The sequence below is a fragment of the Salmo trutta genome, unplaced genomic scaffold, assembly GCF_901001165.1.
Source record: "Salmo trutta unplaced genomic scaffold, fSalTru1.1, whole genome shotgun sequence".
Taxonomy (NCBI): Eukaryota; Metazoa; Chordata; class Actinopteri; order Salmoniformes; family Salmonidae; genus Salmo; species Salmo trutta.
In genome coordinates this window covers 17,501-45,000 of record NW_021822767.1, presented here as the reverse complement: position 1 = coordinate 45,000, position 27,500 = coordinate 17,501, and the positions used below count along the sequence as shown (strand labels likewise).

At 47.5% G+C, this 27,500-nt stretch overlaps 3 protein-coding genes across 7 annotated transcripts in view; 1 reads left to right on the top strand and 2 right to left on the bottom strand.

Moving 5' to 3' along the window:
- The window catches only part of LOC115184248 (phosphoribosyl pyrophosphate synthase-associated protein 2), a 40,135-nt gene extending 39,451 nt beyond the window's left edge, over positions 1–684 (top strand). For all 5 annotated transcript variants that reach the window (XM_029745273.1, XM_029745274.1, XM_029745272.1 and 2 more), the window contains exon 11: positions 452–684. In XM_029745273.1, the coding sequence (XP_029601133.1) occupies positions 452–610 (159 nt within the window). In that variant the 3' untranslated portion in view covers positions 611–684. The remainder of the gene's footprint in view (positions 1–451) is intronic.
- Positions 685–12,076: 11,392 nt separating this feature from the next.
- On the bottom strand, positions 12,077–13,799 carry LOC115184245 (hyphal wall protein 1-like). Its single transcript, XM_029745269.1, has 2 exons — positions 12,552–13,799; positions 12,077–12,178 (listed from the first exon to the last, which is right to left on the bottom strand). Exons 1-2 carry the CDS (start codon positions 13,677–13,679, stop codon positions 12,110–12,112), a joined length of 1,197 nt encoding a protein of 398 aa, XP_029601129.1. The 5' UTR covers positions 13,680–13,799; the 3' UTR covers positions 12,077–12,109.
- Positions 13,800–14,597: 798 nt separating this feature from the next.
- On the bottom strand, positions 14,598–26,674 carry LOC115184246 (protein FAM83G). The gene is made up of 6 exons (XM_029745270.1): positions 25,891–26,674; positions 20,425–20,592; positions 16,357–16,481; positions 15,095–15,419; positions 14,653–14,974; positions 14,598–14,608 (listed from the first exon to the last, which is right to left on the bottom strand). The coding sequence occupies exons 1-6, from the start codon at positions 26,347–26,349 to the stop codon at positions 14,598–14,600; spliced, it is 1,410 nt and encodes a 469-aa protein (XP_029601130.1). The 5' UTR covers positions 26,350–26,674.
- Positions 26,675–27,500: the final 826 nt, after the last annotated feature.

The window sequence follows — 27,500 nt, the reverse complement described above, 5'->3', positions numbered from 1 at the left end:
CTATGGGAGCCTTAGAAAATGTCACGTTACAGCAGAGATCCTGTATTTTCGACAGAGATGCCACAGAAGCACAAGAAATGGTCAGACAGGGCACTTCCTGTATGGAATCTTCTCAGGTTTTGGTTTGTTGTTTTCTATCCAAATCTACTAATTATATGCATATTCTAGTTTCTGGGCAAGAGTAGTAACCAGATTAAATCGGGTACGTTTTTATCCAGCCGTGAAAATACTGCCCCCTAGCCCCAACAGGTTAACTGTGTGTGTGTGTGTGTTTGTTAACTCTGTGTGTGTGTGTGTGTGTGTGTGTGTGTGTGTGTGTGCGTGCGTGCGTGCGTGCGTGTGTGTGTTTGTTAACTCTGTGCGTGTGTGTGTTTGTTAACTCTGTGTGTGTGTGTGTGTGTGTGTGTGTGTGTGTGTGTGTGTGTGTGTGTGTGTGTGTGTGTGTGTGTAGGTGGTGGTAACCAACACTATCCCTCATGAGCACCAGAAGCTGCAGTGTGATAAGATCCAGACGGTGGACATCAGCATCATCCTCTCTGAAGCCATCAGACGCATCTACCAAGGAGAGAGCATGTCCTACCTGTTCAGACACATAGGACTGGAGGACTGAACACACACCCACACACACACACACACACACACACACACACACAGAGTTAACCTGTTGGGGCTAGGGGGCAGTATTTTCACGGCTGTAATAATAATGTTACAATAATAATGTTACAATAATAATGTTACAATAATAACATAATGTTACAATAATAATGTTACAATAATAATGTTACAATAATAACATAATGTAACAATAATAACATAATGTAACAATAATAACATAATGTAACAATAATAATGTAACAATAATAACATCATGTAACAATAATAATGTTACAATAATAATGTTACAATAATAACATAATGTAACAATAATAACATAATGTAACAATAATAATGTAACAATAATAATGTAACAATAATAATGTTACAATAATAACATAATGTAACAATAATAATGTTACAATAATAATATTACAATAATAATGTTACAATAATAACATAATGTAACAATAATAATGTTACAATAATAATGTAACAATAATAATGTTACAATAATAACATAATGTTACAATAATAATGTAACAATAATAATGTTACAATAATAATGTTACAATAATAATGTTACAATAAAATGTTACAATAATAATGTTACAATAATAACATGATGTTACAATAATAATGTTACAATAATAACAATGTAACAATAATAACATAATGTTACAATAATAATGTTACAATAATAATGTTACAATAATAATGTTACAATAATAATGTAACAATAATAACATAATGTTACAATAATAATGTTACAATAATAATGTTACAATAATAATGTAACAATAATAACATAATGTAACAATAATAACATAATGTAACAATAATAATGTTACAATAATAATGTAACAATAATAATGTTACAATAATAATGTTACAATAATAACATAATGTAACAATAATAACATAATGTAACAATAATAATGTTACAATAATAATGTTACAATAATAACATAATGTTACAATAATAATGTTACAATAATAATGTTACAATAATAACATAATGTAACAATAATAATGTTACAATAATAATGTTACAATAATAACATAATGTTACAATAATAATGTTACAATAATAATGTTACAATAATAACATAATGTAACAATAATAACATAATGTAACAATAATAACATAATGTAACAATAATAATGTTACAATAATAACATAATGTAACAATAATAACATAATGTAACAATAATAACATGTTACAATAATAATGTTACAATAATAATGTTACAATAATAACATAATGTAACAATAATAACATAATGTAACAATAATAATGTAACAATAATAATGTAACAATAATAATGTAACAATAATAACATAATGTAACAATAATAATGTAACAATAATAATGTTACAATAATAATGTTACAATAATAATGTTACAATAATAACATAATGTTACAATAATAACATAATGTTACAATAATAACATAATGTAACAATAATAATGTAACAATAATAATGTTACAATAATAATGTAACAATAATAATGTAACAATAATAACATAATGTTACAATAATAATGTAACAATAATAATGTAACAATAATAATGTAACAATAATAATGTAACAATAATAACATAATGTTACAATAATAATGTAACAATAATAATGTAACAATAATAACATAATGTAACAATAATAATGTTACAAAAATAATGTTACAATAATAATGTAACAATAATAATGTAACAATAATAATGTAACAATAATAACATAATGTAACAATAATAATGTAACAATAATAATGTAACAATAATAATGTAACAATAATAATGTTACAATAATAACATAATGTAACAATAATAATGTTACAAGCTCTTTTATTTATTGTATTTTCTGCTCTGAATGAAAAATAAAAAGTAACAGAAATGGAAAGTCATCTTGTGTTGTTGTGATTGGAGGAGGAGGAGGGGGAGGAGGAAGAGGAGGGGGAGGAGGAAGGGGAGGAGGAGGAGGAGAGGGAGGAGGAGGAGGAAGAGGAGGGGGAGGAGGAAGAGGAGGGGGAGGAGGAAGAGCAGGGGGAGGAGGGGGAGGAGGAAGAGGAGGGGGAGGAGGAAGGGGAGGAGGAGGAGGAGGAGAGGGAGGAGGAGGAGGAAGAGGAGGAAGAGGAGGGGGAGGAGGAGGAGGGTCGTATCAATATGAGAACCTACAGCAACATCCTTATCTGTCTCTGCTACTCTGACATTGTTTTTTCCAAAATGTTCACATTGCTGAACAACTTTTAGATGTCTGTTCTTAAATCTATCAGTAGCTGCATTGCTGTGTGGAAGGTCTATGTAGTGGTGAAGGTTTTATTATTTAACCTTTATTTAACCAGGCAAGTCAGTTAAGAACAAATTCTTATTTTCAATGACGGCCTACCGGGGAACAGTGGGTTAACTGCCTTGTTCAGGGGGCAGAATGACAGATTTTTACCTTGTCAGCTTGGGGATTTGATCTTGCAACCTTTATGTTTACAAGTCCAACACTCTAACCACTAGGCTACCTGCCGCCCCAATGTTTAGTCTTACATGATTAGTGCATGAATATGCATAATAATTCTATCATTACCAAGTGCGTCAAAATAACAACATTGTTCCTCTGTTATTCTACATTATTCATTTAGGTTGTAATAACATACTTACTGGTCTATGAAGTTGTGTTAGTGTAACAATTTGTCTCAGAACCAGGCTTCTGTTTCCCACAGAGACAGACCTCATCTCCAGCCTTAGTGTACCTGGCCTGGCCTGGACAGAGACAGACCTCATCTCCAGCCTTAGTGTACCTGGCCTAGACAGAGACAGACCTCATCTCCAGCCTTAGTGAACCTGGCCTGGACAGAGACAGACCTCATCTCCAGCCTTAGTGTACCTGGCCTAGACAGAGACAGACCTCATCTCCAGCCTTAGTGTACCTGGCCTGGACAGAGACAGACCTCATCTCCAGCCTTAGTGTACCTGGCCTGGACAGAGACAGACCTCATCTCCAGCCTTAGTGTACCTGGCCTGGACAGAGACAGACCTCATCTCCAGCCTTAGTGTACCTGGCCTGGACAGAGACAGACCTCATCTCCAGCCTTAGTGTACCTGGCCTGGACAGAGACAGACCTCATCTCCAGCCTTAGTGTACCTGGCCTGGACAGAGACAGACCTCATCTCCAGCCTTAGTGTACCTGGCCTAGACAGAGACAGACCTCATCTCCAGCCTTAGTGTACCTGGCCTAGACAGAGACAGACCTCATCTCCAGCCTTAGTGTACCTGGCCTGGACAGAAACAGACCTCATCTCCAGCCTTAGTGTACCTGACCTGGCCTGGACAGAGACAGACCTCATCTCCAGCCTTAGTGTACCTGGCCAGGACAGAGACAGACCTCATCTCCAGCCTTAGTGTACCTGGTCTGGACAGAGACAGACCTCATCTCCAGCCTTAGTGTACCTGGCCTGGACAGAGACAGACCTCATCTCCAGCCTTAGTGAACCTGGCCTGGACAGAGACAGACCTCATCTCCAGCCTTAGTGTACCTGGCCTGGACAGAGACAGACCTCATCTCCAGCCTTAGTGTACCTGGCCAGGACAGAGACAGACCTCATCTCCAGCCTTAGTGTACCTGGCCTAGACAGAGACAGACCTCATCTCCAGCCTTAGTGCACCTGGCCTGGACAGAGACAGACCTCATCTCCAGCCTTAGTGTACCTGGCCTGGACAGAGACAGACCTCATCTCCAGCCTTAGTGTACCTGGCCAGGACAGAGACAGACCTCATCTCCAGCCTTAGTGTACCTGGCCAGGACAGAGACAGACCTCATCTCCAGCCTTAGTGTACCTGGCCTGGCCTGGACAGAGACAGACCTCATCTCCAGCCTTAGTGTACCTGGCCTGGACAGACCTCATCTCCAGCCTTAGTGTACCTGGCCTAGACAGAGACAGACCTCATCTCCAGCCTTAGTGAACCTGGCCTAGACAGAGACAGACCTCATCTCCAGCCTTAGTGTACCTGGCCTAGACAGAGACAGACCTCATCTCCAGCCTTAGTGTACCTGGCCTGGACAGAGACAGACCTCATCTCCAGCCTTAGTGAACCTGGCCTGGACAGAGACAGACCTCATCTCCAGCCTAGTGTACCTGGCCAGGACAGAGACAGACCTCATCTCCAGCCTTAGTGTACCTGGCCAGGACAGAGACAGACCTCATCTCCAGCCTTAGTGTACCTGGTCAGGACAGAGACAGACCTCATCTCCAGCCTTAGTGTACCTGGCCTGGCCTGGACAGAGACAGACCTCATCTCCAGCCTTAGTGTACCTGGCCTAGACAGAGACAGACCTCATCTCCAGCCTTAGTGAACCTGGCCTGGACAGAGACAGACCTCATCTCCAGCCTTAGTGTACCTGGCCTAGACAGAGACAGACCTCATCTCCAGCCTTAGTGTACCTGGCCTGGACAGAGACAGACCTCATCTCCAGCCTTAGTGTACCTGGCCTGGACAGACAGACCTCATCTCCAGCCTTAGTGAACCTGGCCTAGACAGAGACAGACCTCATCTCCAGCCTTAGTGTACCTGGCCAGGACAGAGACAGACCTCATCTCCAGCCTTAGTGTACCTGGCCTGGCCTGGACAGAGACAGACCTCATCTCCAGCCTTAGAGTACCTGGCCTGGACAGAGACAGACCTCATCTCCAGCCTTAGTGTACCTGGCCTGGCCTGGACAGAGACAGACCTCATCTCAAGCCTTAGAGTACCTGGCCTGGACAGAGACAGACCTCATCTCCAGCCTTAGTGTACCTGGCCTAGACAGAGTCGCAGTACCACTGATATCCAGCAGGTGGCAGCAGATCTCCGGTTAACATCATTCCTGACACGGTAACACAATCCACACTGTCGGCCCAAGTGATGATGATGATGATGATGATGATGATACGTTACGTGGCCAACAGTTTGTGGACACGCCTTCAAATGAGTGGATTAAGATATTTCATCCACTCCCGTTGCTGACTGGCACACAGCCATGCAATCTCCTTAGACAAACATTAGCAGTAGAATGGACTTTACTGAACAGCTTTAGTGACTTTCATCGTGCCACCTTTTCCAACAAGTCAGTTCATAAACATTTATGCCGTCCCCCCCCCCCCCCCCGGTCAAAATGTAAGTGCTGTTATTGTGGAAAGTGGAAATCGTCTAAGAGAAACAACGGCTCAGCCGAGAACTGGTAGGCCACACAAGTTCACAGAACGAGACCACAGAGTGTACTGAAAATCGAGGTCCATACAGAAATGGTTTGTCAATATCGGTGTGGAGGAACTTGACTGGCCTGTACAAAGCCCTGACCTCAACCCCACCGAACACCTTTTGAGATGAATTGGAACGCCGACTGCGAGCCAGAGCCTAACCGTCCAACATCAGTGCCCCGACCTCACTAATGCTCTTGTGGCTGAATGGAAGCAAGTCCCACTGCAGCAATGTCCCAACATCTAGTGGAAAGCCTTCCCAGAAGAGTGGAGGCTGTTATAGCAGCAAAGGGGGGGGGGACCAACTCCATATTAATGACTTCCCTGAAGAGTGGAGGCTGTTATAGCAGCAAAGGGGGGGGGGGGGACCAACTCCATACTAATGACTTCCCAGAAGAGTGGAGGCTGTTACAGCAGCAAAGGGGGGGACCAACTCCATATTAATGACTTCCCAGAAGAGTGGAGGCTGTTATAGCAGCAAAGGGAGGACCAACTCCATATTAATGCCTTCCCAGAAGAGTGGAGGCTGTTATAGCAGCAAAGGGGGGGACCAACTCCATATTAATGCCTTCCCTGAAGAGTGGAGGCTGTTATAGCAGCAAAGGGGGGAGGACCAACTCCATATTAATGACTTCCCAGAAGAGTGGAGGCTGTTATAGCAGCAAAGGGGGGGGACCAACTCCATATTAATGCCTTCCCAGAAGAGTGGAGGCTGTTATAGCAGCAAAGGGGGGGACCAACTCCATATTAATGACCATGATGTTGGACGAGATGGTGTCCACATCCTGTTGGTTATGTACTGTATACAGGTTATGTAGTGTATATAGGTTATGTAGTGTATACAGGTTATGTAGTGTAAATCGGTTATGTAGTGGATACAGGTTATGTAGTGTATATAGGTTATGTAGTGGATACAGGTTATGTAGTGTATATAGGTTATGTAGTGTATACAGGTTGTGTAGTGGATACAGGTTATGTAGTGTAAATAGGTTATGTAGTGTATACAGGTTATGTAGTGTAAATCGGTTATGTAGTGCATATAGGTTATGTAGTGTATATAGGTTATGTAGTGGATACAGGTTATGTAGTGTATATAGGTTATGTAGTGGATACAGGTCATGTACTGTATATAGGTTATGTAGTGTATACAGGTTATGTAGTGTAAATCGGTTATGTAGTGGATACAGGTTATGTAGTGTATACAGGTTATGTACTGTATATAGGTCATGTAGTGTAAATAGGTTATGTAGTGTATACAGGTTATGTAGTGTAAATCGGTTATGTAGTGTATACAGGTTATGTAGTGTAAATAGGTTATGTAGTGTATACAGGTTATATAGTGTATATAGGTTATGTAGTGTATACAGGTTATGTAGTGTATATAGGTTATGTAGTGTATACAGGTTATGTAGTGTAAATTGGTTATGTAGTGTATACAGGTTATGTAGTGTAAATAGGTTATGTAGTGTATACAGGTTTTATAGTGTATATAGGTTATGTAGTGTAAATAGGTTATGTAGTGTATATAGGTTATGTAGTGTATATAGGTTATGTAGTGTATATAGGTTATGAAGTGTAAATAGGTTATGTAGTGTAAATAAGTTATGTAGTGTATACAGGTTATATAGTGTATATAGGTTATGTAGTGTAAATAGGTTATGTAGTGTATATAGGTTATGTAGTGTATACAGGTTATGTACTGTATATAGGTTATGTAGTGTATACAGGTTATGTAGTGTATACAGGTTATGTAGTGTAAATAGGTTATGTAGTGTATATAGGTTATGTAGTGTTTACAGGTTATGTAGTGTAAATAGGTTATGTAGTGTATATAGGTTATGTAGTTTATATAGGTTATGTTGTGTAAATAGGTTATATGTTGTGTATATAGGTTATGTAGTGTAAATATGTTATGTAGTGTATGTACGTTATGTAGTGTAAATAGGTTATGTAGTGTATACAGGTTATGTACTGTATATAGGTTATGTAGTGAATACAGGTTATGTACTGTATATAGGTTATGTAGTGTATACAGGTTATGTAGTGTATACAGGTTATATACTGTATATAGGTTATGTAGTGTATACAGGTTATGTACTGTATATAGGTTATGTAGTGGATACAGGTCATGTAGTGTATATAGGTTATGTAGTGTATATAGGTTATGTAGTGGATACAGGTTATGTAGTGGATACAGGTTATGTAGTGTATATAGGTTATGTAGTGGATACAGGTTATGTACTGTATATAGGTTATGTAGTGGATACAGGCCATGTAGGGTATATAGGTTATGTAGTGTATACAGGTTATGTAGTGTATACAGGTTATGTAGTGTATACAGGTTATGTAGTGGATACAGGCCATGTAGTGTATATAGGTTAAGGTTATGTAGTGTATATAGGTTAAGGTTATGTAGTGTATATAGGTTAAGGTTATGTAGTGTATATAGGTTATGTAGTGTATATAGGTTATGTAGTGTATATAGGTTATGTAGTGTATACAGGTTATGTAGTGTATACAGGTTATGTAGTGTATATAGGTTATGTAGTGTATACAGGTTATGTAGTGTATACAGGTTATGTAGTGTATATAGGTTAAGGTTATGTCATGTATATAGGTTAAGGTTATGTAGTGTATATAGGTTATGTTGTGTATATAGGTTAAGGTTATGTAGTGTATATAGGTCATGTAGTGTAAAAAGGTTATGTACTGTATATCTCCTCTCTCTCTCTCTCTCTCTCTCTCTCTCTCTCCTCTCTCTCTCTCCTCTCTCTCTCTCCTCTCTCTCTCCTCTCTCTCTCCTCTCTCTCTCTCTCCTCTCTCTCTCTCTCCTCTCTCTCTCTCCTCTCTCTCTCAGGAAAGGGTTTGTGGGTATTCTCTGGCTCTCGTTTCCTGTGAGTTCAAAATGCAGGTGGCTGAACAGCAGAGGAAATAACACAGTGTGTGTGTGTGTGTGTGTGTGTGTGTGCGTGCGTGCGTGCGTGCGTGCGTGCGTGCGTGCGTGTGTGCGTGTGTGTGTGTGTGTGTGTGTGTGTGGGTCATTGTTAAGCATCCTGTCTTTGTCCAAACATTTCTCTCATTAACATTATGACCAGAACTACATTATACAAAAGGTTTTTATTTATTTATTTATTTATTTATTTTCTACATTGTAGAATAATAGTGAAGACATCAAAACGAGTAAATAACACATATGGAATCATTTAGTAAACCAAAAAAAAGTGTTAAACAAATGCAAATATATTTAATAATTGAGATTCTTCAAAGTAGCCACCCTTCGCCATGATGATGACGGCTTTTGCACACTCTTGGTATTCTCTCAACCAGCTTCATGAGGTAGTCACCTGGAATGCTTTTAATTCAACTGAGTGTGCAACTCAGGGGTCTTTCTGTCTGTATGTAGGTTAGCAGTGTGTGTGTGTGTGTGTGTGTGTGTGTGTGTGTGTGTGTGTGTGTGTGTGTGTGTGTGTGTGTGTGTGTGTTTTAACAGCAGCAGGAGAGGACAGTGCCAATAGGTCCTTCCTATTTAAATTAAACACACAGCTTTTGTTTTAAAATCCCGTCAGACAACCAGAGACAAAACAAAAGCTTTAATCTCTCCACAGTTTGTACATTTCAACATCACTACATTCATAACCCTTGTAGAAAAACACACCATTCTCCTGGCTCTCTGTCCCGCACAAGACTTCTGCATCCTGTCCTTCCAAACTCCCTTTGAAAGGTGTCCATGAGGACGGGGAACGGACCAGGGAACGGACCGGGGAACGGACCAGGGAACGGACCGGGGAACGGACCGGGGAACGGACCGGGAACGGACCGGGGAACGGACCGGGGAACGGACCGGGGAAAGGACGGGGAACGGACCGGGGAACGGACCGGGGAACGGACCGGGGAAAGGACGGGGAACGGACCGGGGAACGGACGGGGAACGGACCGGGGAACGGACCGGGGAACGGACCGGGGAACGGACCGGGAACGGACCGGGGAACGGACGGGGAACGGACGGGGAACGGACGGGGAACGGACGGGGAACGGACCGGGAACGGACCGGGGACGGACCGGGGAACGGGCCGGGAACGGACCGGGGACGGACCGGGGAACGGGCCGGGGACGGACCGGGGACGGACCGTGGAACGGACCGGGGAACGGACGGGGAACGGACCGGGGAACGGACGGGGAACGGGCCGGGAACGGACCGGGGAACGGACCGGGGAACGGACCGGGAACGGACCGGGGAACGGACGGGGAACGGGCCGGGAACGGACCGGGGAACGGACCGGGAACGGACCGGGGAACGGACGGGGAACGGACCGGGGAACGGACCGGGGAACGGACCGGGAACGGACTGGGGAACGGACGGGGAACAGACGGGAACGGACTTTGGATATTGCATCGTGTAAATTAGTTTTAATGCTGTCTGTATTTTCACCACAGGAAACACAACAGTCTCTCTCTTCTCTGCCAGGTCTGACACAAAACAAACTTTACGTGTGTGTGTGTGTGTGTGTGTGTGTGACACTGAGTGGCGTGTGTGTGTGAGAAGCAGAGGTCAGAGGTTAGAGGTCAGAGGTCAGAGGTTAGAGATTTGTGGTCCGAGCCTGGCGCCCTTGTTGTCTCCCTGTGTCCTGTCTGTTGGTCTGTCCTGTGTCCTGTCTGTTTGTCTGTCCTGTGTCCTGTCTGTTGGTCTGTCCTGTCTGTTGGTCTGTCCTGTGTCCTGTCTGTTGGTCTGTCCTGTGTCCTGTCTGTTGGTCTGTCCTGTCTGTTGGCCTGTCCTGTGTCCTGTCTGTTTGTATGTCCTGTGTCCTGTCTGTTTGTATGTCCTGTGTCCTGTCTGTTGGTCTGTCCTGTGTCCTGTCTGTTGGTCTGTCCTGTGTCCTGTCTGTTTGTCTGTCCTGTCTGTTGGCCTGTCCTGTGTCCTGTCTGTTGGTCTGTCCTGTGTCCTGTCTGTTGGTCTGTCCTGTGTCCTGTCTGTTTGTCTGTCCTGTCTGTTGGCCTGTCCTGTGTCCTGTCTGTTGGTCTGTCCTGTGTCCTGTCTGTTGGTCTGTCCTGTCTGTTGGCCTGTCCTGTGTCCTGTCTGTTGGTCTGTCCTGTGTCCTGTCTGTTGGTCTGTCCTGTGTCCTGTCTGTTTGTCTGTCCTGTCTGTTGGCCTGTCCTGTGTCCTGTCTGTTGGTCTGTCCTGTGTCCTGTCTGTTGGTCTGTCCTGTGTCCTGTCTGTTGGTCTGTCCTGTCTGTTGGTATGTCCTGTCTGTTGGTCTGTCCTGTGTCCTGTCTGTTTGTCTGTCCTGTATGTTCCTCTGGTCTGTCTCTTTCAGTGTGCAGGACTGTAACTGTGTCTCTCTGGGTGTGGACCTGGGGGACGGCGAGGCGTGGGGTGGGGTTGGGATTGTGGGTGAGGTATCTCATGTCTCCAGAAGTCTTTCCAGCTGTGTGTCCACTTTAGAGTCCTCACTAGCTAGTATAGGCTCATCGCTAGCCTGTACCAGTGTACGGTCAGTGTTAGTGAGTATAGGCTCATCGCTAGCCTGTACCAGTGTACGGTCAGTGTTAGTGAGTATAGGCTCATCGCTAGCCTGTGTAAGTGTAACCGATGTGAAATGGCTAGCTAGTTAGCGGTGGTGTAACCAATGTGAAATGGCTAGCTAGTTAGCGGTGGTGTAACCGATGTGAAATGGCTAGCTAGTTAGCGGTGGTGTAACCGATGGGAAATGGCTAGCTAGTTAGCGGTGGTGTAACCGATGTGAAATGGCTAGCTAGTTAGCGGTGGTGTAACCGATGTGAAATGGCTAGCTAGTTAGCGGTGGTGTAACCGATGTGAAATGGCTAGCTAGTTAGCGGTGGTGTAACCGATGTGAAATGGCTAGCTGGTTAGCGGTGGTGTAACCGATGTGAAATGGCTAGCTAGTTAGCGGTGGTGCGCGCTAGTAGCGTTTCAATCGGGTGACGTCACTCGCTCTGCGACCTTAAGTAGTTGTTCCCCTTTGCTCTGCGAGGGCCGCGGCTTTTGTGGCGCGATGGGTAACGATGCTTTCGTGGAGTGTCAGTTCTTGATGTGCGCAGAGGGTCCCTGGTTCAAGCCCAGGTTGGGGCGAGGAGAGGGACGGAAGTTATACTGTTGCATAAGGTCAACGCTGGCCTCCTCTCTCCGTAGTGTCACTATGGTGGTTCGTCTCAGGAGGTCAGAGGTTATCAGTGAGATGACTGAATCGCCGGTCCCTCCCCCTGTGCCCTCAACTGTTTACTGGCTGTCACATTGTTGTAGTTCCTGTGTTAGCAAATCGTTAGCATACTACTGTTTCTGTTGTGCTAGCTGAGTGTTAGCCTGTTGTGCTAGTTGAGTGTTAGCCCGTTGTGCTAGTTGAGTGTTAGCCTGTTGTGCTAGCTGAGTGTTAGCCTGTTGTGCTAGCTGAGTGTTAGCCTGTTGTGTTAGCCTGTTGTGCTAGTTGAGTGTTAACCTGTTGTACTACCTGAGTGTTAGCCTGTTGAGCTAGCTGACTGTTAGCCTGCTGTGCTAGCTGAGTGTTAGCCTGTTGTGCTACCTGAGTGTTAGCCTGTTGTGCTAGCTGAGTGTTAGCCTGTTGTGCTAGCTGAGTGTTAGCCTGTTGTGCTACCTGAGTGTTAGCATGTTGTGCTACCTGAGTGTTAGCCTGTTGTGCTACCTGAGTGTTAGCCTCTTGTGCTAGCTGAGTGTTAGCCTGTTGTGCTAGCTGAGTGTTAGCCTGTTGTGCTAGTTGAGTGTTAGCCTGTTGTGCTAGCTGAGTGTTAGCCTGTTGTGCTAGCTGACTGTTAGCCTGCTGTGCTAGCTGATTATTAGCCTGCTGTGCTAGCTGATTATTAGCCTCTTCTTTCTCCACGCTAACTGCAGTATGTTTAGTATCTATGCTATGTGTAGTATCTACAGTAGGGTGTGTATTCTGTGTAGGGCGTGGGGTCTCTTCCCCCTCAGGTCTCCAGTGAAGCTCGTTGGCCAGTAGATCACAGACAGACTCAGAGTTTACAGAGTCACTACACTCATAATATTCCTCCGACGCCGTCGACATGTTAGATTCACAGGACGGGGACGACACGCCGGACTCCTCGTTAACAGCTGTCGCTGTACGCAGCTCGGGAGTGTGTGTGAGCAGGTCGTGTCTGTGTGTACGGAGGTCAGGCGTGCGTGTGTGCTGACACAGTCCTTTTACGGTTTCGCAGTCCCTCTGGGGTCGCACTGCGGTCTCGCAGTCACTCTGGGGTACTACCGAGGTCTCGCAGTCACTCTGGAGTTGCACTGCGGTCTTGCAGCCACTCTGGGGTTGCACTGCGGTCTCGCAGTCACTCTGGGGTTGCACTGCGGTCTCGCAGCCACTCTGGGGTTGCACTGCGGTCTCGCAGTCACTCTGGGGTACTACTGTGGTCTTGCAGTCACTCTGGGGTACTACTGCGGTCTCGCAGCCACTCTGGGGTTGCACTGCGGTCTCGCAGTCACTCTGGGGTTGCACTGCGGTCTCGCAGCCACTCTGGGGTTGCACTGCGGTCTCGCAGTCACTCTGGGGTACTACTGTGGTCTTGCAGTCACTCTGGGGTACTACTGCGGTCTCGCAGTCACTCTGGGGTACTACTGAGGTCTCGCAGTCACTCTGGGGTACTACTGCGATCTCGCAGTCACTCTGGGGTTGCACTGCAGTCTCGCAGTCACTCTGGGGTTGCAGTGCGGTCTCACAGTCACTCTGTGTTCGCAGTGCGGTCCCGCAGTCTAGCCACAGTCCAGTTCCATTCAGACAGTCTGTTTGTGGTCCTGTTTGTGGTCCTGTTAGCTCCAGACTGTCTGTCTTCTTGACCACTCTGACTCCACATAGGTCCTGACCACTCCCGTTCCTCATGACCAACTGCACCGTCCGGGGTTTAGGGACTGGGGTGAGGGTAAGGGAGGGGCATACGGGACTGGGGAGAGTGGGGGAGATGGGGTAGGGAATAGAGTTAGGGGTACAGTTAGGGGTAGATTTAGGGGTAGGGATAGAGGTAAGGGTAGGGGTAGATTTAGGGGTAGGGGTAGAGTTAGGGGTAGGGGTAGAGTTAGGGGTAGGGGTAGAGTTAAGGGTAGGGGTAGATTTAGGGGTAGGGGTAGAGTTAGGGGTAGGGGTAGAGTTAGGGGTAGGGGTAGAGTTAAGGGTAGGGGTAGAGTTAAGGGTAGAGTTAGGGGTAGGGGTAGAGTTAGGGGTAGGGGTAGAGTTAGGGGTAGAGTTAAGGGTAGGGGTAGAGTTAAGGGTAGGGGTAGATTTAGGGATAGGGGTAGAGTTAAGGGTAGGGGTAGAGTTAGGGGTAGGGGTAGAGTTAAGGGTAGAGTTAGGGGTAGGGGTAGAGTTAGGGGTAGGGGTAGAGTTAAGGGTAGGTGTAGAGTTAGGGGTAGGGGTAGAGTTAAGGGTAGGGATAGGGGTAGAGTTAAGGGTAGGGGTAGAGTTAGGGGTAGGGGGAGAGTTAGGGGTAGGGGGAGAGTTAGGGATAGGGGTAGAGTTAAGGGTAGGGGTAGAGTTAGGGGTAGAGTTAGGGGTAGGGGTAGAGTTAGGGGTAGGGGTAGAGTTAAGGGTAGGGGTAGAGTTAAGGGTAGGGGTAGAGTTAGGGGTAGGGGTAGAGTTAAGGGTAGGGATAGGGTAGAGTTAAGGGTAGGGGTAGAGTTAGGGGTAGGGGTAGAGTTAAGGGTAGGGGTAGAGTTAGGGGTAGGGGTAGAGTTAAGGGTAGGGGTAGAGTTAGGGGTAGGGGTAGAGTTAAGGGTAGGGGTAGAGTTAAGGGTAGGGGTAGAGTTAGGGGTAGGGGTAGGGGTAGAGTTAGGGGTAGGGGTAGAGTTAGGGGTAGGGGTAGGGGTAGAGTTAGGGGTAGGGGTAGGAGTAGAGTTAAGGGTAGGGGTTGGTCTAGGCACAGCCCTGTCAGGAAGTGGCTCCTCATTGGGCAGGGCAAAGGGACTGCTGAAGCGTATGGCCTGGCTCGTCTCGAACCTCTCGGAGCGTTGCAGGTGCACCTGGGTCGGACGCGTCGCATCCCGCACGTTAATGAACCCGATGACGTCTCTGGGGGGGTCGGGTTCGGGCCAGGTGGGCAGGTACGGAATCAGGTACGCTTTCTCCAGATAGGCTAATCCCGGGTGGAGGGGCGGGGCTTCCACTAGCTCCGGGACACGCCCCTAGATTGATTGAATGATAAGGAAACTTTTTAAAAGAATGTAAATAAACAAATCTACAGGTGTTTTATTAACGAGCACGGTACATTATGGTAACGTTGGGGGAGCAATGCATTCTGGTACCTTTGTTTTCAAGGGGTTCTGGGAGTTGGAGTTCTTTCCGGAGGAGACGGGGCTGGCGCCGCTAGCGTTAGCGTTAGCGTCGCCGATCACCAGGGCGTATTTAGGGCTGAACAGCTTCCTGGCGTTAGCTGCGGAGAGAGAAGCGACAGGGGTGGCCTTGGGGAGGGGCTCCGGCTCCGGTTCCGTCTCCATGGTGACCCCGCGGAGGTCGACCCCGCTGGAGGTCAGGTAGAGGTCACGGAACAGCTGGTCAAAGGAGTCAACCGCCTGGCCCGTTACCAAGGTGACCAGGTGTCTGTCCAAACGAGACGCCGTCCAGGTGAAACTGGAAGGGAAGGAGCACACAGACGGGGGTCAGAGGTTAGGGGTCGTCACTACAAAGAGCCTTCCTCGGCGATCGCAACAAAAAAAATGAAATGGTACTGAACTAGTGATGCTCAGACCGATGCCTGCTGGTTTTTAATAATTAAGCCTTCCCCAAACCATAGCCCCTCTATTCCTCTGAATGAAAACCTAAACCTAACCCTTTGTGTTGTTTCTGTATTAATCCTGTAACCACGCGGAATTAACCCTGTAACCATGGGGAATTAACCCTGTAACCATGCGGAATTAACCCTGTAACCACGCGGAATTAACCCTGTAACTACGCGGAATTAACCCTGTAGCCACGCGGAATTAACCCTGTAACCATGGGGAATAAACCCTGTAACCATGCGGAATTAACCCTGTAACCATACAGTTAGGGGTCAGAGGGTTAGAGGTCAGAGGGTTAGGGGTCAGAGGGTTAGGGGTCAGAGGTTAGGGGTCAGAGGGTTAGAGGTAAGGGGTCAGAGGTTAGGGGTCAGAGGGTTAGGGGTCAGAGGTTAGGGGTCAGAGGGTTAGAGGTAAGGGGTCAGAGGTTAGGGGTCAGAGGGTTAGGGGTCAGAGGGTTAGAGGTCAGAGGGTTAGGGGTCAGAGGTTAGGGGTCAGAGGGTTAGAGGTAAGGGGTCAGAGGGTTAGGGGTCAGCGGGTTAGGGGTCAGCGGGTTAGGGGTCAGAGGGTTAGGGATCAGAGGTTAGGGGTCAGAGGGTTAGGGGCCAGAGGGTTAGGGGTCAGAGGGTTAGGGGTCAGAGGGTTAGGGGTCAGAGGGTTAGGGGTTAGAGGGTCAGAGGTTAGGGGTCAGAGGGTTAGGGGTCAGAGGTTAGGGGTCAGAGGGTTAGAGGTTAGGGGTCAGAGGTTAGGGGTCAGAGGGTTAGGGGTCAAGGGGTCAGAGGTCAGGGTACCTGTACGATCCAGAAACAGCCTTGTCTCCATCTACCAACAGGAACCTGTGACCCAGACGTCCTCTCACCCTGGAACACGACCTGCTGAAGAACTCGGCTCCCCCTGTCACACGCACACGCAGGCTCTGCAGGACAGAGGGGTGTTGAGAGGACAGAGGACAGCAGGACAGAGGGGTGTTGAGAGGACAGTGGACAGCAGGACAGAGGGGTGTTGAGAGGACAGTGGACAGCAGGACAGAGGGGTGTTGAGAGGACAGTGGACAGCAGGACATAATGACGGGTGTGTTGAGAGGACAGCAGGACATAATGACTGGTGTGTTGAGAGGACAGTGGACAGCAGGAAAGAGGGGTGTTGAGAGGACAGCAGGACATAATGACAGGTGTGTTGAGAGGACAGCAGGACATAATGACAGGTGTGTTGAGAGGACAGCAGGACATAATGACTGGTGTGTTGAGAGGACAGTGGACAGCAGGACATAATGACGGGGGTGTTGAGAGGACAGTGGACAGCAGGACATAGTGACAGGTGTGTACAGTAAGTGGTTCGACAGGTAGACATGTCTTTTGTCTGTTCTGTGGGTGTGACCTGGTGAAGCCTGTTTAACTGGCAGATAACATATGGAAAGTAGCACACATTCATAACACTGGGGCTCTATAAAATACTCTCTGTCTCTCTCTCTCTGTTTTTCTCTCTCTCTCTCTCTGTCTCTCTCTCTCTCTCTCTCTGTCTCTCTCTCTCTCTCTCTCTCTCTCTCTCTGTCTCTCTCTCTCTGTTTTTCTCTCTCTCTGTCTCTCTCTCTCTCTCTCTGTCTCTCTCTCTCTCTCTCTGTCTCTCTCTCTCTCTCTCTCTCTCTCTCTCTCTCTCTCTCTCTCTCTCTCTCTCTCTCTCTCTGTCTCTCTCCCTCCACTCCTCTCCGTCTCCCTCTCCCTGTTCTGTCTCCCTGTTCTGAATGCTGTCTGTCTGTCTGCCTGTCTGTCTGTCTGTCTGTTTGCCTGCCTTCCTGCCTGCCTGCCTGTCTGTCTGTCTGTCTGTCTGCCTGTCTGTCTGTCTGTCTGTCTGCCTGTCTGTCTGTCTGCCTGTCTGTCTGCGTCTCCCTTTTTAAAGGTTGTGGGAAAAACAGTTTGAAAACCCCTGGGACACGTGACAGTGGTAACAAATGGGAGTTGGGTTGCTATAGTGACGGCTACAGTGTTTCCTACGGTCTCCTACTGTGACTGGAAGGGTGTTGTCCATTGGTTCCAAAAGTACAACATTTATTCCACTTTTAATAGTTTAGCTGAATTACGTTCCTCGTCAGACGGTTCTGCTTTCACCTCTTCCTGGAATAACAGCCGGTCGGTGCTGCATATTGATGAGTTAACGAGGCAGTGGGGGGAATTTAGCTGTGTATTGATGAGTTAACGAGACAGTGGGGGGGAATTTAGCTGTGTATTGATGAGTTAACGAGACAGTGGGGGGGAATTTAGCTGTGTATTGATGAGTTAACGAGACAGTGGGGGGGAATTTAGCTGCGTATTGATGAGTTAACGAGGCAGCAGCTGTATGGGGGGGAATTTAGCTGTGTATTGATGAGTTAACGAGACAGCGGGGGGAATTTAGCTGTGTATTGATGAGTTAACGAGGCAGCAGCTGTGTGTGTGGGGGAATTTAGCTGTGTATTGATGAGTTAACGAGACAGCGGGGGGAATTTAGCTGTGTATTGATGAGTTAACGAGGCAGCAGCTGTGTGTGTGGGGGAATTTAGCTGTGTATTGATGAGTTAACGAGACAGTGGGGGGGGAATTTAGCTGTGTATTGATGAGTTAACGAGACAGTGGGGGGGAATTTAGCTGTGTATTGATGAGTTAACGAGACAGTGGGGGGAATTTAGCTGTGTATTGATGAGTTAACGAGGCAGCAGCTGTGTGGGGGGGAATTTAGCTGTGTATTGATGAGTTAACGAGACAGTGGGGGGAATTTAGCTGTGTATTGATGAGTTAACGAGACAGCAGCTGTGTGTGTGGGGGGGAATTTAGTTGTGTATTGATGAGTTAACGAGACAGTGGGGGGAATTTAGCTGTGTATTGATGAGTTAACGAGGCAGCAGCTGTGTGTGTGGGGGGGTTTTAGCTGAGTATTGATGAGTTAACGAGACAGTGGGAGGGAATTTAGCTGAGTATTGATGAGTTAACGAGACAGCAGCTGTGTGGGGGGGAATTTAGCTGTGTATTGATGAGTTAACGAGGCAGCGGCTGTGTGTGTGTGGGGGAATTTAGCTGTGTATTGATGAGTTAACGAGGCAGCAGCTGTGTGGGGGGGAATTTAGCTGTGTATTGATGAGTTAACGAGACAGCGGCTGGCGATTGTCTAGTGCCATCGATGTTTGCAATAGCCCCCCTCTGTTATTTCATTCCATTCCAATAGGCTGCATTCTGTAGGCTAACCGTTAGCCTATCCATTCCAATAGGCTGCATTCTGTAGGCTAACCGTTAGCCTATCCATTCCAATAGGCTGCATTCTGTAGGCTAACCGTTAGCCTATCTATTCCAATAGGCTGCATTCTGTAGGCTAACCGTTAGCCTATCTATTCCAATAGGCTGCATTCTGTAGGCTACCCGTTAGCCTATCCATTCCAATAGGCTGCATTCTGTAGGCTACCCGTTAGCCTATCCATTCCAATAGGCTGCATTCTGTAGGCTACCCGTTAGCCTATCCATTCCAATAGGCTGCATTCTGTAGGCTAACCGTTAGCCTATCCATTGGCACACCAGGACAGGTGTGAAAACCCATTATAGACGACTGTGTTATTCTGGCTGTGGTTGAAGAGCTGATTCGGGCCATCAGTTAAGAGGCAGATGTCGGCCTACAGTACAACAATAAACTTTCCTCTAGTGAGCTCCTATTAAGATTCTTATGAAGGAACTTTTCCTTTAAAAAAATGCTTTTGAGAAAGAGGACCCAGAACTACTGCGGCTCATTAACACTCTGTGGTGTTAAACCCCCCCAAGCACCAGAATTAAACTGCTCATTAACACTCTGTGGTGTAAAAACCCCCCAAGCACCAGAATTAAACTGCTCATTAACACTCTGTGGTGTAAAAACCCCCAAGCACCAGAACTAAACTGCTCATTAACACTCTGTGGTGTAAAAACCCTCAAGCACCAGAACTAAACTGCTCATTAACACTCTGGGGTGTAAAAACCCCCCAAGCACCAGAACTAAACTGCTCATTAACACTCTGTGGTGTAAAAACCTCCCAAGCACCAGAACTACTGCGGCTCATTAACACTCTGTGGTGTAAAACCCCCCAAGCACCAGAACTAAACTGCTCATTAACACTCTGTGGTGTAAAAACCTCCCAAGCACCAGAACTAAACTGCTCATTAACACTCTGTGGTGTAAAACCCCCCCCAAGCACCAGAACTAAACTGCTCATTAACACTCTGTGGTGTAAAACCCCCCCAAGCAGCAGAACTAAACTGCTCATTAACACTCTGTGGTGTAAAACCCCCCAAGCACCAGAACTAAACTGCTCATTAACACTCTGTGGTGTAAAAAACCCCAAGCACCAGAACTAAACTGCTCATTAACACTCTGTGGTGTAAAACCCCCCCAAGCACCAGAACTAAACTGCTCATTAACACTCTGTGGTGTAAAACCCCCCAAGGACCAGACCTACTGCTGCTCATTAACACTCTGTGGTGTAAAACCCCCCAAGCACCAGAACTAAACTGCTCATTAACACTCTGTGGTGTAAAACCCCCCCCAAGCACCAGAACTAAACTGCTCATTAACACTCTGTGGTGTAAAACCCCCCCAAGCACCAGAACTAAACTGCTCATTAACACTCTGTGGTGTAAAACCCCCCAAGCAGCAGAACTAAACTGCTCATTAACACTCTGTGGTGTAAAACCCCCCCAAGCACCAGAACTAAACTGGTCATTAACACTCTGTGGTGTAAAACCCCCCCAAGCACCAGAACTAAACTGCTCATTAACACTCTGTGGTGTAAAAACCTCCCAAGCACCAGAACTAAACTGGTCATTAACACTCTGTGGTGTAAAAAACCTCAAGCACCAATGTGTTACCTTCAGGTGCCCGAGATGCATGGCGGCCCGCTCAGCCATAGACAGGAAGTGAGGTAACGCTGCTCTTTCCAACAGGATGTAGACAGACACTTTCCTTTTAAAGCACGCCTCCAGAAGGTCTCTGAAGATATCTACGTCCGTAAACTGGTCCATCACCACCGCAATCACCTACACACACACACACACACACACACACACACACACACACACACACACACACACACACACGCAAACACACACACACACACACACAGACACACACACACACACACACACACACACACACAGGTCAAGACACGTTAGAATGCATGATAGGGCGGCAGGTAGCCTAGCGGTTAAAGCGTTGGGCCAGTAACTAGCAGGTAGCCTAGCGGTTAAAGCTATGGGCCAGTAACTAGCAGGTAGCCTAGCGGTTAAAGCTATGGGCCAGTAACTAGCAGGTAGCCTAGCGGTTAAAGCGTTGGGCCAGTAACTAGCAGGTAGCCTAGCGGTTAAAGCGTTGGGCCAGTAACTAGCAGGTAGCCTAGCGGTTAAAGCTATGGGCCAGTAACTAGCAGGTAGCCTAGCGGTTAAAGCGTTGGGCCAGTAACTAGCAGGTAGCCTAGCGCTTAAAGCTATGGGCCAGTAACCAGCAGGTAGCCTAGCGGTTAAAGCTATGGGCCAGTAGCTAGCAGGTAGCCTAGCGGTTAAAGCTATGGGCCAGTAACTAGCAGGTAGCCTAGCGGTTAAAGCTATGGGCCAGTAACTAGCAGGTAGCCTAGCGGTTAAAGCTATGGGCCAGTAACTAGCAGGTAGCCTAGCGGTTAGAGCTATGGGCCAGTAACTAGCAGGTAGCCTAGCGGTTAGAGCTATGGGCCAGTAACTAGCAGGTAGCCTAGTGGTTAGAGCTATGGGCCAGTAACTACCAGGTAGCCTAGCGGTTAAAGCTATGGGCCAGTAACTAGCAGGTAGCCTAGCGGTTAAAGCTATGGGCCAGTAACTAGCAGGTAGCCTAGCGGTTAAAGCTATGGGCCAGTAACTAGCAGGTAGCCTAGCGGTTAAAGCTATGGGCCAGTAACTAGCAGGTAGCCTAGCGGTTAAAGCTATGGGCCAGTAACTAGCAGGTAGCCTAGCGGTTAGAGCTATGGGCCAGTAACTAGCAGGTAGCCTAGTGGTTAGCACTTTGGGCCAGTAACTAGCAGGTAGCCTAGCGGTTAAAGCTATGGGCCAGTAACTAGCAGGTAGCCTAGCGGTTAAAGCTATGGGCCAGTAACTGGCAGGTAGTCTACCGGTTAGATCTTTGGGCCAGTAACTAGCAGGTAGCCTAGCGGTTAAAGCTATGGGCCAGTAACTAGCAGGTAGCCTAGCGGTTAAAGCTATGGGCCAGTAACTAGCAGGTAGTCTACCGGTTAGATCTTTGGGCCAGTAACTAGCAGGTAACCTAGCGGTTAAAGCTATGGGCCAGTAACTAGCAGGTAGCCTAGTGGTTAGCACTTTGGGCCAGTAACTAGCATGTAGCCTAGTGGTTAAAGCTATGGGCCAGTAACTAGCAGGTAGCCTAGTGGTTAAAGCTATGGGCCAGTAACTAGCTGGTAGCCTAGCGGTTAAAGCTATGGGTCAGTAACTGGCAGGTAGCCTAGCGGTTAAAGCAATGGGCCAGTAAATAGCAGGTAGCCTAGTGGTTAAAGCTATGGGCCAGTAGCTAGCAGGTAGCCTAGCGGTTAAAGCTATGGGCCAGTAACTAGCAGGTAGCCTAGCGGTTAAAGCTATGGGCCAGTAACTAACAGGTAGCCTAGCGGTTAAAGCTATGGGCCAGTAGCTAGCAGGTAGCCTTGCGGTTAGCACTTTGGGACAGTAACTGAAACGTCACCAGTTAGAATCCCGGAGCCGACAAGGTGAAATTCTGTCGATGCTCCCTAGAGCAAGGCACTTAACCCTAACTGCTCATGAGTCGCTGTTGATATGGCAGACCCTGGTCGTGATCTCACTTCCTGTGGGTCTCTGACCCTGGTCGTGATCTCACTTCCTGAGGGTCTGTGACCCTGGTCGTGATCTCACTTCCTGAGGGTCTCAGACCCTGGTCGTGATCTCACTTCCTGAGGGTCTGTGACCCTGGTCGTGATGATCTCACTTCCTGAGGGTCTGTGATCCTGGTCGTGATCTCACTTCCTGAGGGTCTCAGACCCTGGTCGTGATCTCACTTCCTGAGGGTCTCTGACCCTGGTCGTGATCTCACTTCCTGTGGGTCTCAGACCCTGGTCGTGATCTCACTTCCTGAGGGTCTCTGACCCTGGTCGTGATCTCACTTCCTGTGGGTCTCTGACCCTGGTCGTGATGATCTCACTTCCTGAGGGTCTCTGACCCCGGTCGTGATGATCTCACTTCCTGTGGGTCTCTGACCCTGGTCGTGATGATCTCACTTCCTGGGGGTCTCTGACCCTGGTCGTGATGATCTCACTTCCTGGGGGTCTCTGACCCTGGTCGTGATGATCTCACTTCCTGAGGGTCTCTGACCCTGGTCGTGATCTCACTTCCTGAGGGTCTCTGACCCTGGTCGTGATCTCACTTCCTGTGGGTCTCTGACCCTGGTCGTGATGATCTCACTTCCTGAGGGTCTCTGACCCTGGTCGTGATGATCTCACTTCCTGGGGGTCTCTGACCCTGGTCGTGATGATCTCACTTCCTGAGGGTCTCTGACCCTGGTCATGATTTAAGCCTTCCCCAGAACATAGTCCCGACCTTAACCACTCTGAATGAATGACGAAACTGTTAACCCTTTGAGTTGATTCTTAGTTGACCCTGTAACCATGCGGAATTAACCCCGTAACCACGCGGAATTAACCCTGTAACCACATGGAATTAACCCTGTAACCACGCGGAATTAACCCCGTAACCACGCGGAATTAACCCTGTAACCACACGGAATTAACCCTGTAACCATGGGGAATTAACCCTGTAACCACGCGGAATTAACCCTGTAACCATGGGGAATTAACCCTGTAACCACGCGGAATTAACCCTGTAACCATGGGGAATTAACCCTGTAACCACCCGGAATTAACCCTGTAACCACGTGGGATTAACCCTGTAACCACGTGGGATTAACCCTGTAACCACGTGGAATTAACCCTGTAACCACGTGGGATTAACCCTGTAACCACGTGGAATTAACCCTGTAACCACGCGGGATTAACCATGTAACCACGTGGGATTAACCCTGTAACCACGTGGAATTAACCCCGTAACCACGCGGAATTAACCCCGTAACCATGCGGAATTAACCCCGTAACCACGCGGAATTAACCCTGTAACCACGTGGAATTAACCCCGTAACCACGCGGAATTAACCACAAATTATAACACTGGGGGGGACAAAAATGCTATTTAAGAATGTCGGGGGGGGGGGGTCACGACCTAGTGAAAGTCCCTCCTCTGTAGCTGGTTATAATGTAGGGGGGGTCACGACCTAGTGAAAGTTCCCTCCTCTGTAGCTGGTTATAATGTAGGGGGGGTCACGACCTAGTGAAAGTTCCCCCTCTGTAGCTGGTTATAATGTAGGGGGGGTCACGACCTAGTGAAAGTTCCCTCCTCTGTAGCTGGTTATAATGTAGGGGGGGGGGTCATGACCTAGTGAAAGTTCCCTCCTCTGTAGCTGGTTATAATGTAGGGGGGGGGGGGGGGTTACGACCTAGTGAAAGTTCCCTCCTCTGTAGCTGGTTATTATGTAGGGGGGGTCACGACTTAGTGAAAGTTCCCTCCTCTGTAGCTGGTTATAATGTAGGGGGGGTCACGACCTAGTGAAAGTTCCCTCCTCTGTAGCTGGTTATAATGTAGGGGGGGGTCACGACCTAGTGAAAGTTCCCCCTCTGTAGCTGGTTATAATGTAGGGGGGGTCACGACCTAGTGAAAGTTCCCTCCTCTGTAGCTGGTTATAATGTAGGGGGGGGGGTCATGACCTAGTGAAAGTTCCCTCCTCTGTAGCTGGTTATAATGTAGGGGGGGGGTCACGACCTAGTGAAAGTTCCCTCCTCTGTAGCTGGTTATAATGTAGGGGGGGTCACGACCTAGTGAAAGTTCCCTCCTCTGTAGCTGGTTATAATGTTGGGGGGGTCACGACCTAGTGAAAGTTCCCTCCTCTGTAGCTGGTTATAATGTAGGGGGGGTCACGACCTAGTGAAAGTTCCTCCTCTGTAGCTGGTTATAATGTAGGGGGGGTCACGACCTAGTGAAAGTTCCTCCTCTGTAGCTGGTTTTAATGTAGGGGGGGTCACGACCTAGTGAAAGTTCCTCCTCTGTAGCTGGTTATAATGTAGGGGGGGGGGGGGTCACGACCTAGTGAAAGTTCCTCCTCTGTAGCTGGTTATAATGTAGGGGGGGTCACGACCTAGTGAAAGTTCCCTCCTCTGTAGCTGGTTATAATGTAGGGGGGGTCACGACCTAGTGAAAGTTCCCTCCTCTGTAGCTGGTTTTAATGTAGGGGGGGGTCACGACCTAGTGAAAGTTCCTCCTCTGTAGCTGGTTATAATGTAGGGGGGGTCACGACCTAGTGAAAGTTCCCTCCTCTGTAGCTGGTTATAATGTAGGGGGGGTCACGACCTAGTGAAAGTTCCTCCTCTGTAGCTGGTTTTAATGTAGGGGGGGGTCACGACCTAGTGAAAGTTCCTCCTCTGTAGCTGGTTATAATGTAGGGGGGGTCTCGACCTAGTGAAAGTTCCTCCTCTGTAGCTGGTTTTAATGTAGGGGGGGTCACGACCTAGTGAAAGTTCCTCCTCTGTAGCTGGTTATAATGTAGGTGTGGTCACGACCTAGTGAAAGTTCCCTCCTCTGTAGCTGGTTATAATGTAGGGGGGTCACGACCTAGTGAAAGTTCCTCCTCTGTAGCTGGTTATAATGTAGGGGGGGTCACGACCTAGTGAAAGTTCCTCCTCTGTAGCTGGTTTTAATGTAGGGGGGGTCACGACCTAGTGAAAGTTCCTCCTCTGTAGCTGGTTATAATGTAGGGGGGGTCACGACCTAGTGAAAGTTCCTCCTCTGTAGCTGGTTATAATGTAGGGGGGGTCACGACCTAGTGAAAGTTCCTCCTCTGTAGCTGGTTATAATGTAGGGGGGGTCACGACCTAGTGAAAGTTCCCTCCTCTGTAGCTGGTTATAATGTAGGGGGGGTCACGACCTAGTGAAAGTTCCTCCTCTGTAGCTGGTTTTAATGTATAGTTGGTTGAACCCACAGTGTCTATTGATTTGCAGTCAGCCACATAACAATGAGGTCATCTGGTATCTTTAATCTGTGTGTACTTTGTCTTGTACCGCAGCAGTATATGCTGGAATATACTGTTCTGTACTATGACCCTGGAGAATGGGAACAGACAGACAGACAGACAGACAGACAGACAGACAGACAGACAGACAGACAGACAGACAGACAGTATTCATGTTTCATAAAATATATAACCTTCATAATAATTCTATTTAAAAAAAAACTCGCCTTACCTTCTGCGCATTCGCGATGGTTTTCCTAACCATCTCTTTGATGTGCGCGTTACCGTCCAGTGGCGGTTGCGCGTACACAGTGACGCGAGTCACTCCTCTGTAGGACGCGCAGTCCGGCCATCCGAGGTCCAGCCGCGGGAGCGAGCAGTCAGAAAGCTCCGGCCAGTATTGAAGAGACACTGGGAGTTCATCACTGTCTGAGTCAACAACCCGACTGAGTTCTGGTTCCGGGTCGTATACTTCCTCTACTGACCGGGTCAAACGGTCCACCTCTTGGTCCGAAAGGAAACACCGGAGATTATTCGCGTGGAGGAATTTATTAAAAGCATCGCTTCCATCCCGGAGGAGAATCTCGAGCGCTAAACGTTGTTCCTCGGAATAAAAAAAATCCGGTTTAGATTCATTCGTCCGGAGATTCACGTTATTCTCATCCAAACACTGGATCTGTGATAACGCCATGGTTTGAGACCCACTGAACAGTAACCGGAAAAATAAATAAATGTTTTTTAAAAAACGGAGCACAAGTTAAATAAACAACATTAATTCCACAATAATCAGAAATATCTTCCCAACTCTCTCTGGAATGAGAAGTTACCGGGTATGTTTGGAACTTTTCCCGGTAAAGTCAGACAGATTCAACGAGACTACAACTGACCGGTCCCGCCACGTCCATTATTATTATTACTAATCCCCGCGTTACCGGTCCGTTTTGTCCACGCACTTTCTCACCCCGTCTCTCTCTCTCTCCCGGGGAGCACACTACTCACAACACCACCCGTTACCAGCTTCACCGGAAAGGTGTGACAAGAACTCACACGCCCGCTCTATCACGTGGTCCAGAATTTCCCTTTTTACTCTCATTACCGACATAACTGCCCCGCGGGGCAAAAGGCGGGATCGGTGCCTATCCTGTGTTGTCTCTTTAACCCGCCAGGCTATTATGTCGATAATGAGTTGATATGAATGACAGTTAATCAAAAATGGCAAATGGATTTAGTGTCAAGTCACAACTGTACAAATGCTTGTTAACCTGTTATTAAACCAGCCCATGGGAATAAATGTCAACTATGCAGTTTGAAATTTCATCTTAAAAACACACAGTCTGGAAGATTTATAGTCAATCACAATGAATTAAAAAAAATATTCCTTGGTTTAGATCGGGGCCTGGGGGACCTGGGGGGTCTGGGTGCCTGGGGGGCCTGGGGGGTCTGGGGACCTGGGGGGCCTGGGGGCCTCGGGGTCTGGGGGACCTGGGGGGTCTGGGTGCCTGGGGGGTCTGGGGGGTCTGGGGACCTGGGGGGTCTGGGGGACCTGGGGGCCTGGGGGGGGCTAGGGTTAATTCCACGTGGTTACAGGGTTAATTCTCCATGGTTACAGGGTTAATTCTCCATGGTTACAGGGTTAATTCTCCATGGTTACAGGGTTAATTCCGCAGGTCTGACCTGTTCTGTTCTGTGTCGTCATCAACATCGCCCGCGCCGTTAAAACATGAACCCAAAAGGATAATAAAATCACCTTGACAAACGACGACATGCGTCAGTTTTAACGGAACATCATAAATCATCACAGGTAGCCGTTTGTTTATCCGTTACGGCTGCCGGTGACGATGA